We start from the raw sequence: 12,501 nt of genomic DNA, 5'->3' as shown, positions 1-12,501 counted from the left end.
GCCGCCAATGGGCGCGGGGTAGGGCGGGGCGGCGGTGCTGCCGGGCGCAGCCATGCTCCGCCGGTTGCTATGGCTCTGTCTCTGCCTCTGCTCCTGCCCGGGCCGCGGTGAGTGCCGGCCCCTGTGCCCCGATCCGGCTGCATTTTCCTTCGGTGCTCCCCGGTCTGGCTGCATTTTCCCCCAGCGCACCCAGGCCCGATAGCGCTTCCCCTCGGTGCTCCGTGGCCTAATCGTCCCCTTTCTTCCTCTTTCTGCACCTCAGCCTGGCTGTATTTCCCCCCAGTGCAGCCCGGCCTGACTGCGTTTGCCTTCTATGCACCCCGATCCGCGTGCATTTTGTCTTGGCACACCCTGGCCTGGTTGCATTTCCCCTTTGTGCACCCTCATCTGGGTGCATTCACCTTCCACACATCACAATCTGAGTGCGTTTTCCTTCTACGGGTACGAATCTGGGTGCATTTCCCCTCTGCGCTCCCTGTCCCCTTGGGCTATTTCCCATTTATTTTCACAAGTTTCCCCTTTCCCTCCCTCCCCTTCTCCACGCAGGTTTACGTATCCATGAGTACCTCTATTTCCAAGTGCTGAGCCCTGGAGACATCCGCTACATCTTCACCGCCACGCCGGCCAAGGATTTTGGTGGGGTGTTTGTAAGTAACGAAGCACTAACTTCAGCTTCCCCTTCCTTCTGTTTCTCCACCGCACGGCCTTAAAACCGTCTATTAAAAATGGAGCTGACTGCTTTTCCAAAAGCCTTCCCTTTGTGTGTGCTGCAGAGGCCTCCGTGGGGATGAGCGGGGTTGGGGACAGCGGTGGCCGTGCTCCTGAGCCCCGATTCCACTCACCCCTGTTTGTTTCATCCTTGGAGAACACAAGGTACGACCAGATCCACCTGGTCCCAGCAGATCCCCCCGAAGCCTGCGGAGAGCTGAACAATGGTGTCTTCATCCAGGATCAGATCGCCTTGGTGGAGAGGGGGTACGTGTCTCTTTATTTTCTATTTGTCCAGTGTTTGAGATTTTTTGAGAGGCATGGTGCCAGGGAAACAGTCCCTGTCATGTGCATCATCTCCTGGGCAAGCTTTGGCATTAAGGCTGGAAAAGACAAGACATCAAGTTCAACCATCAACCCATCACACCATCCCCACCGACCACATCCCTCAGTGCCACATCTCCGTGGTTCTGGAACACCTCTACAGATGGTGACTATCACTCCCCGGGCAGCTGTGTCAGTACCTGACTGCTCTTTTGGAGAATAAATGTTTCCTAATATCCAACCTGACCCTCCCCTGGTTCCAGCTTCCTTTCAGTGAGTTATGCAGAGCTGAAAGGTCTCCCCTGAGCCTCCTCTTCTCCAGACTGACCCATCCAATTCCCACAGCTGCTCCCCATTAGAGCTGTGCTCCAGACACCTCACAGCTCTGCTGCCTTTCTTTGGATACATTCCAGGGCCTCAATGTCTGTCTTGTAGTGAGGGGCCCAACGCTGGGACACAGACCTACACACATCCCACCCGCCCTTCTGTCTGCCAATGCTGTCAGTCGTGCTGCAGTTGGAGGACACAGAAGGTTTTGTAGGCAGCTGCCAGCCAAAGATTTGTCCCCTCTGTCCCAGGGGCTGCTCGTTCCTGTCCAAGACACGTGTGATCCAGGAGCACGGAGGACGGGCGGTGATCATTGCAGATAACGCCTATGATAATGACAGCTTCTACATTGAGATGATCCAGGACAGCACCAGGAGGACGGCTGACATCCCCGCTCTCTTCCTGCTGGGCAGGGATGGGTAAGTGCCTTGGTTGAGAAACATTTGATCTGCACCTCGTGGGAAGGGACAGGTCTCATTCCCAACTCATCCCAGTGAACAGTGTGTGCCGCCTGGGCTTTATGAGCCAATTTGTTGGTGGATTCAGTAACTTTGATCCACATTTTCCCATGGAGGCGGTGTCCATTGGGTCTCAGCTCTCTTTCATACATACATATCGTTCCCTTCCCCTTCCAGGTACATGATCCGACGCTCCCTGGAGCAGCACGGACTCCCATGGGCTGTCATCTCCATTCCTGTCAATGTCACCAGCATCCCAACGTACGAAATGATGCAGCCCCCCTGGACCTTCTGGTAGAGGTGGGAAGACTGCAGCAGATCGAGGACTTCTTGGTGGATCCCAGGAGCTTGCCCAGGAATCAGGTGTGAGGGAAGGGTCCTGGCTCCAGAAATCCCACCAGCCTCACCAGATTTAGCAATGGTTAAAACCTTTATGCTGCCGCTGGCGTGTAGCTGAACAGCAGAACAGCCCAAGGTGGTACCTTGAGCCTGGCACTGAGCAAACTTCATTGTGACTCTCTGGGAGGGCAGCGCAGGCCAGTGCTTCCCTGAGAAACATTTTAACAGTGCTGAGATACCAACAGTAGTTTGCAGTGCCGATTTAGGGGGTTGCAGTATTATATGGATGCAGTCCAAAGGGGAGGGGAGGGAGCATTTGACACGGGCTTGGTCTGTTCCAGCAGGGCTCATCCAACATCTGTATATTTTTGTCTGAGCTAATGAAGTGTGAATGAGTTTTAGAAAAAGGGGAGTTGCTCTTTTTTTTTTCTTAAGTAGTCTTGTCCCTAACGATGGTTTTCCCAATTCACTTCTTGCACTCCCTTGCTTCTTGCAGCTGGGGCAGGGCGCATGTCAGATCCTCACAGACCCAGATCCCAGACCTTGGGGGACACTTCTGCCCTTGTCCCTCCATCCCACTACCAAGACCAGCCCCCGTTCCCTCTCTGCATTCAACCACCATCCCTCTGTAACAGTACAAACAACACAGCCCCAATTCTCACCAGTCTCGGTTTATTACGAACACTGAAGGGCACGTGGCCCTGGGACACCTGAGGCTGGGGACAAGCAGCGGGGTGCAGGGCTGGCAGTGATGGTCATGTCAGAGGTGCCCATCCACAGCATCACCTCCATTCCCACAATCCAAACCCCACAGGCCCGAGGGAAACGTGGCAGAAAAGCACCCTCCCCAGAACCCAAGATGGGAAAAAAAAAAATACCCTGGGTGCTTCCCCAGCCTGCTGTCAGTCTGTCATTTAAAGCTGTCCCCTCCTTCCAGTTGGGCACTGCACACCCCGGAGCTGCTCACAGCATCAGTGGCTGGCAGTGAGGTGGGTTGCCAGTGACAACTTCATGCTGGGTGCTGTGGACAGACAAACTGCTTCACATGTGGTTGGACTGGGTGATCTTTTAGGTCTTTTCCAACCTTGGTGATTCTATGATTCTATGTGGAAGTACAACGGCTGCAATTCCTATGAATCCTCCCAACGTAGCCCAAGCTGGGGAGTTCACTCTGCAAAACCCAAAACAGTTTTTGGGATTTGGAGGTGGCTTTGCTTATGCAATGTGGTAATCTGTGTCAGGTTTGTGCTAGCAGCGTGGCACCTCCCCCTCCCCAAACAGCCCAGCAATCACTGCATGGAGCTTTGCATCATATCCAGGATAAAGTTGGGGCAGGAGGGAGATCCCTGCCAGGGTCAGCCCCTCTCTCCCTGCTAGACTGGCATCTGAGCCACCCCTGAGGCATCTCTGTCCCACCTGCAAGATCATTCTGATCCTCGCTTGCTGTTCACCAAGTCAAGGCATGGAATGGAGTATATATAAGGACCCCAGCTCCTTGGTGTGTAGATAGTGCTAATATAGACATTAAATAGTACCCCTCACAATACACACACATATTCCCCTCATCCCTGCAGGGTAGGAAAGGACATGCTCCTCCACACCCATGGCCAGCACTGACACGGGAGGAGCCTCGGAGGTGGCCACAACACGACCACTACCATGTCCCCTACCCCAGCCCAGGGCCCTGCTCTCCTTCAGCTTCCCCTACAAGCACCAGCTGGCCCCTGGGGTCTGGGATATGGCAGGGGGGCTGCTGGCTCACAACCTCACAAGGGAGAAATGGATGGGCTGGTAAACACACACACACACGCACACACGCACAGAGCACAAGGGCAGGTGGAAGCAGGGCCTGCCTCCAGCTCCCCCTGCTGCCCCACTCTGCCAGACCTCTGCCGGCACACACGGCCTCCCACCCGACCCCACAACACAACCCTGTTTGTAGTATTAAAGCTGCTGCCTCTGGGAGGACCCCCCCGGTCCCATCCCATCTCTTTACTCTCGCCCAAGGCCAAGATCAAACATCAGTCATCTCATCCTCCAGCTCTGCATCATCCGTCTCCCCTTCAGCCTCCTCCTCTTCGTCCGATGTCACATCGGGGTCGTCAGCTTGTGCTAGGCACTTGGGACACGAGCAGGTAAACAAGTAGTTCTCCCTGGAAAGGGGGTCAGGAATAAGTGTAAGGTAGATGAGACAGGCACAACTCAGACTTGATGATGCTCAGATGAGGTGGAAGTTGTCTGATTTGAAGGGGTGGGGGGTGTTCTCCACCCTGCAGGTGCGACTGGACACCAGTATGGGGATCGTTAGCAGAAGGATGGAGATGGAAAAGGAAGGTGGTGAGGACAGCAAGGGTTTGCCAAGTCAAAAGAGGGGACCAAATGAGCTGCAGCCCACGAAGGGAGCATGTAAACAGGAAGGGGAACAGCTGTTTAAAAGGATGGGTAGTGATAGGACAAGGGGGAATGGTTTTAAACTGAGACAGGGGAGGTTTAGGTTGGATATGAGGAGGAAGTTTTTCACTCAGAGGGTGGTGAGGCACTGGAACAGGTTGCCCAAGGAGGCTGTGGATGCCCCATCCCTGGAGGCATTCAAGGCCAGGCTGGATGTGGCTCTGGGCAGCCTGGGCTGCTGGTTGGTGACCCTGCACATAGCAGGGGGTTGGAACTAGATCAGCACTGTGGTCCTTTTCAACCCAGGCCATTTTATGATTCTATGATATGACAACAGCACGGAACCCCAGGCTTGCTCAGAGATAAGTCTGACAGTAGCACAGGCAAAGCTGCACATACAGACTGCCACAAGCACACCAGCTTGCACACCAGCCAGCTCACAGCCGCATGGCAGGGCCATAACAGAGAGCCCAGGCTGTGACTGGAGATGTGTGTTACCCCCACGTCTCTCCAAACAGCTCCTGTACCTGAGTATCTTGTTGCGGCTGTGTCTGCTCCGCTCCCTCTGACAGCAGTCTAAATAACTGATGCAGATTTCCTGTCAGCAAAGAGAAACAGGCCAGGCTGAGAGCTTCCTCCTATGAACCCAAAGCAGCAGTTTGTACTGGTCCCCCTGACAGCCAAGTGGGTCTGGTAATTCCCACACAGAATAAGGTGTGAATCCACCAGAGCCAGGCAAAAATAATGCAAGAGGCAGAAGATACTGGGCTGGGGTCTGTGGGGGAAGAAGGGGACACGGGGACTGCTAAGGTATGATGTCACCTCAGGTTCATCTGCACCCCAGTGTCTCACCTCTCCTGCTTCAATGTCCTCCAGAGCAGTCAGATGCAAAAGGAAGTTGTTGTCTGGGAAGGATGTCTCAGCGTTGGGGATGCAGCTGTGATTACCTAAAAGGAAGAGAGGGTAAAGCTGCTAAATGTCAGTGGCCTAACTCTGCTCTTTTGGCTATTGGTGGACAGGGGCATGCAGGAACCAGCACCTCCAGCTGGGAGGGCTGTGCTGTGGCTAAGGATATGGCAGCACAATGCTCAGCCACACCATCTGCAGTAGGGGCACCAGCATTGCTCTCTTTGCTCACATTACAGAGCCCCAGGTGCCCTGCAGAACAAGGTGCAGGGTCAGGGCTCTCTAAACAAAAATAAAACAACACTCGAGGAGACAGGGTTGTCTTGGATCAACCCCTGGGGTGCCCAGCACCATCCCATGCCTTTGTGTGCCCACAGAAGGGTGCACAGGGTAGCACTGCTCCCTTACTTCCCAGCTCTCACAGCAGCCAGTGACCAGACCCCACTGCGCTGAAAACGCTTTGGAGTGACACAAGGAAGCTCTGAGTGCTGGGTCAACCTTTCCCACATCCTAGCAGCCCAGATAAGAAAGGCTCCTCCCTTGCTTTAATGGCTCATTCAGCTCCATTACACACAGACAAGGCAGGAGATTGTCTCTTCACTAATTGCACATGATGTTCCTGGAGCCCACATTACATCTGAGACCATTCAGGCTAGGACTGACCATTCCAAGGACAGGCAGGATGCCAGGAAACAGTGAGAGAGCAACCAGGCCACAGGACAGCAGCAATCCCATCCCAACTCACCAATCCCATCCTGCCCACTGATGGGAAGCATAAACCCACTTTGCCAGAGGCTATTAGGAATCGTTCAAGTTGGAAAGGACCCTTAAAGGCCATCTAGTCCAACTCCCTGCAATGAACAGAAACATCTGCTGCTCCATCAGGTGCTCAGAACTCAGTCTAGCCTGACCTTGAATGTCTCCAAGGATAAGGCAAGGCATCCACCACCTCCCTGGGCAACCCGTTCCAGTGCCTAGAGGTGAGTCTTTCCAGCACAGCACAACTCCCTCCTCACAACTAGCTCTCCTCCCAGTCCTTATCCCTGTAAGTGTTACTTACAGCAGCTCTGGAGCATGTAGAGACCTGACCCCTCACAGTTGAGGAATTCACCAGATTCTGCAGAACAGAGAAGGGTGAAGGTTAAAGCTGTGCACGAATTTGTCTGGCTCTACCAGGCATTCAGCTCATGTATGTGCTGACAGAAAGTGCTGCTCTGGGGTCTGTGTGCTGGAGGGCTGTTTCCAAAGCACCTTTCCCTTCCCACTGGGAGGGACAGAGGGCATGAAGATTTGCACTCCTTGCTCAAGCACACGCTGCCTGACCTGTCCCTGTACTCATCCAAACAGACAAATGCTACAAGTCTTAGAACATTGGCTATAAGTGGTATTTTTATGGACAGGATCCTCAGATAAGCCTTCCAGCTGCCTGATGCTACTACCTACAGCCACAGCAGAGCCTTACCCTTCTCAATGTCTTTGTAGAGCTGGTCAATGAAGGCGTCCAGCTCCTCTCGTTGCAGCATGGGGAGATCTAATGCATCACAAGCATGCACCCACTGGCTCAGAGAGCTACAGGGAAGTAAAGGACACCATTAAAGGACACCATTACAGCCCCACAGTACTGCCAGTACACAGTGGGAGTTCACACATGGGATCTAAGGGTTAAACTCAGGGGCTTCAAGTGGCCAAGGTCTGTCAGGAGGATGCCAAAGGGTTGGACAGAGCTGAAATAAAAGACTGCTTTTACGTTTGCCTCCCCAGCCCCACTTCCCATGTTTGAGCCCAGCCATTACTTAGACCAATGCAGATTTGCAGGCTGTACACACCCTCCATGCTTCATCTTTTCTGCCTTGCAAGGAACACACAGAAAGCCCCATTACCTGGTTCCTATGCCTTGGCCATTGGTCCCAACGAGAGCAAAGAGAGATCGAAAGCCTTCTGGAGTGAACCACTGCAGAAGGGAGATCAGAAAACAGCTGAGTTCAGGCCAATCTGCAGCAGAACTCCAGTCTGCATGCACCTCAAACCCCACAGGAAGCTTTAGGGGAAGCAAGAAATGGGCAGAGTCCCAGGAAAGCCCTGGCCTTAGGGGCAGACAATAGCCCAAAAGGACTGGCACCCAAAAGAAGGTCCCACTTCTCCTGGTTCAACTCACCCTGCTGAGTTGTTCATCATAAAGGGCTTCAGTGAAGAGCAAACGCAGCAGCTCCAGCTGGCCCTGGCAGAACACAACAACACCATCAGGGTGGACAGACATTGCTGGGAATCAGACCCAGGCCGACAGCCAAGCCCAGCACAGGCCAGGAGGCTCAGAAGTCAGACTCCTGGTCCTTCTCTGCAAGGCTGAGAGCTGCTGCCCTTAGAGCAGTGAAAAGCCACTCACTTTAGCAGCAAAACTCACCTGCTGAGGTGATACTCAGCAGCTAACTAACACCCTGACCCATTTCCATAGCTGAAACATCCCCGCAACAGGAAGGAACAGCATGTCCTGCTGTAGGACTGCAACTCCAAAGCCCTCTCAGCAGCCCATTTCCTCTCTATCAGCTGAGCTGGCTCCAAACAGGGCTCTGTATCTCCACTGTGCTTGGGATTTCCATTGTCTCCCATCCCAGCTGCACCCACAGACTCACAGATGCGGGCAAGAAGAGGGCAGGTTCAGGGATTCCAAGTATCCAACATGCCCAAAGCTCTTACCTTAAATTTGTCCCCCAGTAGCTTGTGTGCAATCTCCTCCTCTTCGTTTGCTGTCTTACTGCAGAACTGGGAGAAGGCGTTGATCCACCAGTCCTTGTCTTTAGCCTGAAACAGGAATCAAGCAAATGTACTGCACCAACACCTCTTCCTTCCCCAGCTGGGAGAGAGAGGGAGGATGAGTCCCACTGAGCTCAGATATATTCAGTCTGCCATCAAGAACCATCAGAAGCAGTTGCACAGTAGTAGCTTATTGGAAGTAAACATTGAGATTGCCAGGCTGAAAAAAAAAGGAGCCAAAGGGAAGGCTCAGCTCTGTCTAATTAATTTGGTATGGAAAAATGATCTGCTTGGCTCAGGGCATAGATGCATCCCCTGCTGCCTGCTGTCTCTATGGCCAGGGATCATGAGATGTTGACATCTATTCAAGCAGGAAATTGCTCTGCCAGGCACTTGAGAAGAGATCAGTCCTTGAGAATAACAGCCACAACAGGAAAAGGCAACCACACGCTGGCAGCTGCTGACTCAAACTGCAAACCTACCTGTTTGACAGTGGCAACCATCCGGGCCATCAGCATGATGCTGGAAGTCTCTGGTGGATAATGCATGTTTCTGGGGAACAAAAAAGGAGAGCGATGATATCAGTGCTGGTATGGAAATAAAAAGCTGGAGGGAGGCAGGAGCAGCTGCCATCCCTGTGGGCAGGCCTGCACTCATCTGTCACAGCAAATCAGCCAAGCCAGCACCGCTGCATGGAGACACGATGCTGTTGGGGGCAAGAAGCTGGCACCCACCTGGCTGCTCAGAGCATACAATAATTCCCCACTATTCTGCCAAACTACAGTCCAAAGAATACCTATGGTCCCATTCAAAGCCCAACTCTGCAACAAGAACTGGGGTTTGAGACCAGCTTTGAGGCAGAGATGTCGCTTCACCCCTCTGTGCCACTTTAACATTTGCAAGCAGGGACAAGAATTAATGTATCCACAAGGGTGCTGCTTGGCAGATCCTAGGTTGGAGATGGCAGATCTCTGAAAGATTGGAAACGTGCAGACACTACAAAATTGCAGGAGTGAGGGGCACGCAGCATAGTGCTTGATAGCCCTTTAGTGGGTGACAAATAAGAAGTGCTCAGCCCCAAGTGAAAGCCCCACCACAGCCAACACATACCCTGACAGGGCTGCAGAGCAGAGCAGTGTCCCACAGCCTCCATGTCCCTCATGCAGAGATGCAAAGCAACAATGGCCCTCAGGCCTGGTCCCAAGCCAGCATCACCCAGCCTGGGACAGCCACTACCTCAGCCTGTAAGCAACAGGTGGGTTGATCCCCTACCTCCATGCCTCCTGCAGCTTGTTGAGGGGGTGCGTGGGGTCATCACGGGATGGGCCAAGGCAGAGGACTTGGTGGTACTGCTCCAAAGCAGCCTGCCTGCACTCAGCACTGCAGTATGTCACCTAGAGCAAGAGGCACAGCACCCGGCATTGGCTACAGCAGCAGGAAAAGGGCTTCTTGGGCCCAGCCGAGCCCCAGCTCTTTAGCAGAAGGAAAAAGCAGTCACCTATTATAGGGCAGAAAGCCACACCAAAGGCCTGCCCGGATGCTACAAAGGAGGCAGCGACCCCAAGAAGATCACGGTCCCCCCCGACAACCCCATACCTGGCAGCGAGGACACTGCTGGTGCAGGTCTTTGCGGATGCTGCACTGCTCTGGGTGAGGCAGCACCAGAGAGCTCCTCCCCAGCAGTCGCTGGGCATTCTCCTCTGCTGTCTCCAAAGCCCGCAGGCAGTGATCACAGGCTGCAAGCAGAAAACACAACCAGATGCCCCAGTGTGTTTAAGGGCCCTATGACACACGACAAGCACACCCCTGTCTTTAAGGGCTGCATGATACACACAGCAAGTGTCCTCCTTTTGCTGACCTGCAGCAGAGCCCAGCAGACAGCACAGTCTAGGTAGGACAAGGCCCAGCTTGCGTCCAACCCTACTTTCGCATTTCTTCTCTCCATCCCCTCCTTTTGTCCCAAAAGACCCACCCAAAAGCAAGAGCCCAGTGGAACAGCTTAAGCCACACACACAAAAAAAAGACTTTTAAATGTTGACTGGTTTCCACTTTCACACCTCTGAAGAACACCGGCAACCCCGCAGGCTGTACTCCATAGACTCATGAATCACAGAATGGCCAGGGTTGGAAAGGGACCTCAAGGGTCGCTAATCTCCAAACCCCCACCACATGCAGGGCATAAAGATTGGAAAAGATCTCTCAGATCACCAAGTCCAACCCCCACCGTGCCTCTCAGTGCCACATCTCCACGGCTCTTGAGCATCTTCAGGGATGGTGACTCCACCACCTCCCTGGTGCCAATGGCTGATCATGTGGATTAGCACCCACACCACTCAGAAACTGTGGTGTCCCCAGCGTATTTTAGGTTTTTTTTCCAGCACGATGGTTTGGTTGGCAGCCTCCTTCAATCTGTGCCTGCTCTTCCACCTTCTTAACGGTGTCCAATGAAGGCGTGAAGGATCTGGAGCACAGATCTTACGGCGAGAGGCTGAGGGGATGGGATGGCTGAAGGTGGAGGAGGCTCAGGGGAGGCCTCACGGCTCTGCACGGCTGCCTGAAAGAGGCTGGGGCGAGGTGCGGCTCAGCAACAGCAACAGAACCAGAGCTGATGGCCTTCAGCTGCATCGTGGGAGGGTCGGGTTGGACATGAGGAAATCAGGCAGGCAGTGGCCAAAGGAATGGGGGAACCTGGAGGTGCTCCAGAACCGCGGGGTTGTGGTGCCGAGGGATCGGCGAGCACACACGTTTGGGGACGCCGGAGCTGGAAGCAGCAGCGGAGCCCAGCCCACCCCGACCCGCAGCCCGCGGCTCACCTCGGTAGTTGTACAGCGCGTTCCAGAGGAACTGCGACGAAACCACCGGCTTCTCCACGAACACCGCCTCCCCTTTGCGGATGCTCCGGGTGGCGAACAGCCCCTTCCCCTGCCACGGGGGACAAACCCGGCGTTAAGGGGAAACGTTAAACGGAGCTCGCCCCGCAGCGCGGCGGGCACGGCTCACCTTAGCGCTGCTGATATACCGCGATTCGGCCGCGGCCCCGAGCCCCGACCGGGCTCCCAACGCCGCTCCGCGCGCGTCCCCCGCCGCGGCGGCCATCTTCGGGCGGCGACTTCCACGCTCTGACCCACGGGGGCGGGGAGTGCTTCTTCCTCCTCCTCCTCCTCCTCCTCCTCCTCTTCTCCTCCTTCTCTTCCTCCTCTTCCACGTCCCTTCCCGCCCTGCCCGGCTGGAAGATGGCCGCCGCTCCCCACATAGCGCTGGGGCTCCGCTCCCGCCGCCCCTCAGCCCACAGGGCGGGCGGCCATTTTGGCTCCCCCCACCCAGCCGCCCCCCCCAAAAAAACACAACACACACACCTCAAAAAAGCCCCATATCGGAGCTGGGGCTCTTCCCCAGATGGACAGACAGCAGCTGGGAGCTTGCTGGTGTCTCTGCGATCGGTTTTATTTCATTTTAACCACCAGTCCGTGCGAGAACGCACCGTACCCCTGGGCACCTCCTCAGCGTGCTGCAAACTCTTTTATTTTCCATAAAAAAAAATCATTCAAAATTCCCTCCAGGTCATTAACACACGCCTTGCTTTTCCCCGTAAACGCCTAAAATCCACGCAAACACCGAGTTGAGCAGCATTGCATCGCTCTCTCATTCACGCCTGCTTGCCTTCATCCCAGCTCTGTCTGGATACGGGAAGGAGGGATTTATAATTTTGGGACGTTTTCAGGTGTTTTGGGTCACTAGGTGTCACTGCCGGCACGAGTTAGAAACAAATCGTGGTTCTGTTGCGAGCCCCCATAGGGAGCGCTGCTCTGCTGGGCCATCCCTCCATCCTGCAGCCGTGGCGATCCGTGCTCCTTTTTATGCCAGTTTTCACCACTTATGCACATAACAGCAAAACACTGCGATACAACCACGGCACATTCCCTTTCTGTAAGGTTTCGGTGCAAAGATGCAGCATGGAGCATCCGCTTGTGCCGTGACTCAAACCCTTCTGCCTGCCTAACGCCTTGTGGCATTTCTTGCTATAAATATAGGGCGAATTCTGCAAGAAATGGGCAAAAGATGTACTTGTGTTGTACTTCACCAGCAATTAGGCACTGGTGAAGGCTGCCCAGGGAACGGCACTGTCCCTGGGACGCTGCAGAGCCATGGAAATACGGCACTTGGGGACACCCAGGTGATGCCGAGTCCTGCTGTCCTCTCCCAATCTCATCTTCCCTCTTAGACACACTGTTTGCAAAGCAAATGAAGAAGCGACGCTTGGCAAGGAGAAAAGAATGTTATTTCTTTTCTCTCTAAC

General features: G+C 54.3%; 2 protein-coding genes across 2 annotated transcripts; one reads left to right on the top strand and one right to left on the bottom strand.

The window, feature by feature from the left end:
- Positions 1-3: 3 nt before the first annotated feature.
- Positions 4-2,563, top strand: PRADC1 (protease associated domain containing 1). Its single transcript, XM_042812543.1, has 5 exons — positions 4-107; positions 547-647; positions 866-975; positions 1,611-1,778; positions 1,995-2,563. The coding sequence occupies exons 1-5, from the start codon at positions 53-55 to the stop codon at positions 2,113-2,115; spliced, it is 555 nt and encodes a 184-aa protein (XP_042668477.1). The 5' UTR covers positions 4-52; the 3' UTR covers positions 2,116-2,563.
- A 248-nt stretch (positions 2,564-2,811) lies between these two features.
- SMYD5 (SMYD family member 5) lies at positions 2,812-11,300 on the bottom strand. The gene is made up of 13 exons (XM_042812832.1): positions 11,205-11,300; positions 11,018-11,126; positions 9,801-9,940; positions 9,477-9,598; positions 8,687-8,756; positions 8,148-8,252; positions 7,609-7,671; positions 7,334-7,404; positions 6,916-7,022; positions 6,514-6,570; positions 5,400-5,494; positions 5,075-5,145; positions 2,812-4,309 (listed from the first exon to the last, which is right to left on the bottom strand). Exons 1-13 carry the CDS (start codon positions 11,298-11,300, stop codon positions 4,171-4,173), a joined length of 1,245 nt encoding a protein of 414 aa, XP_042668766.1. The 3' UTR covers positions 2,812-4,170.
- Between the last annotated feature and the right edge of the window lie 1,201 nt (positions 11,301-12,501).

This window comes from Centrocercus urophasianus, unplaced genomic scaffold, assembly GCF_019232065.1.
Source record: "Centrocercus urophasianus isolate 14NV4802_14NV808 unplaced genomic scaffold, USGS_Curo_1.0 seq_13, whole genome shotgun sequence".
Classification (NCBI taxonomy): Eukaryota; Metazoa; Chordata; class Aves; order Galliformes; family Phasianidae; genus Centrocercus; species Centrocercus urophasianus.
This window is presented reverse-complemented; position numbering and strand designations above follow the sequence as displayed.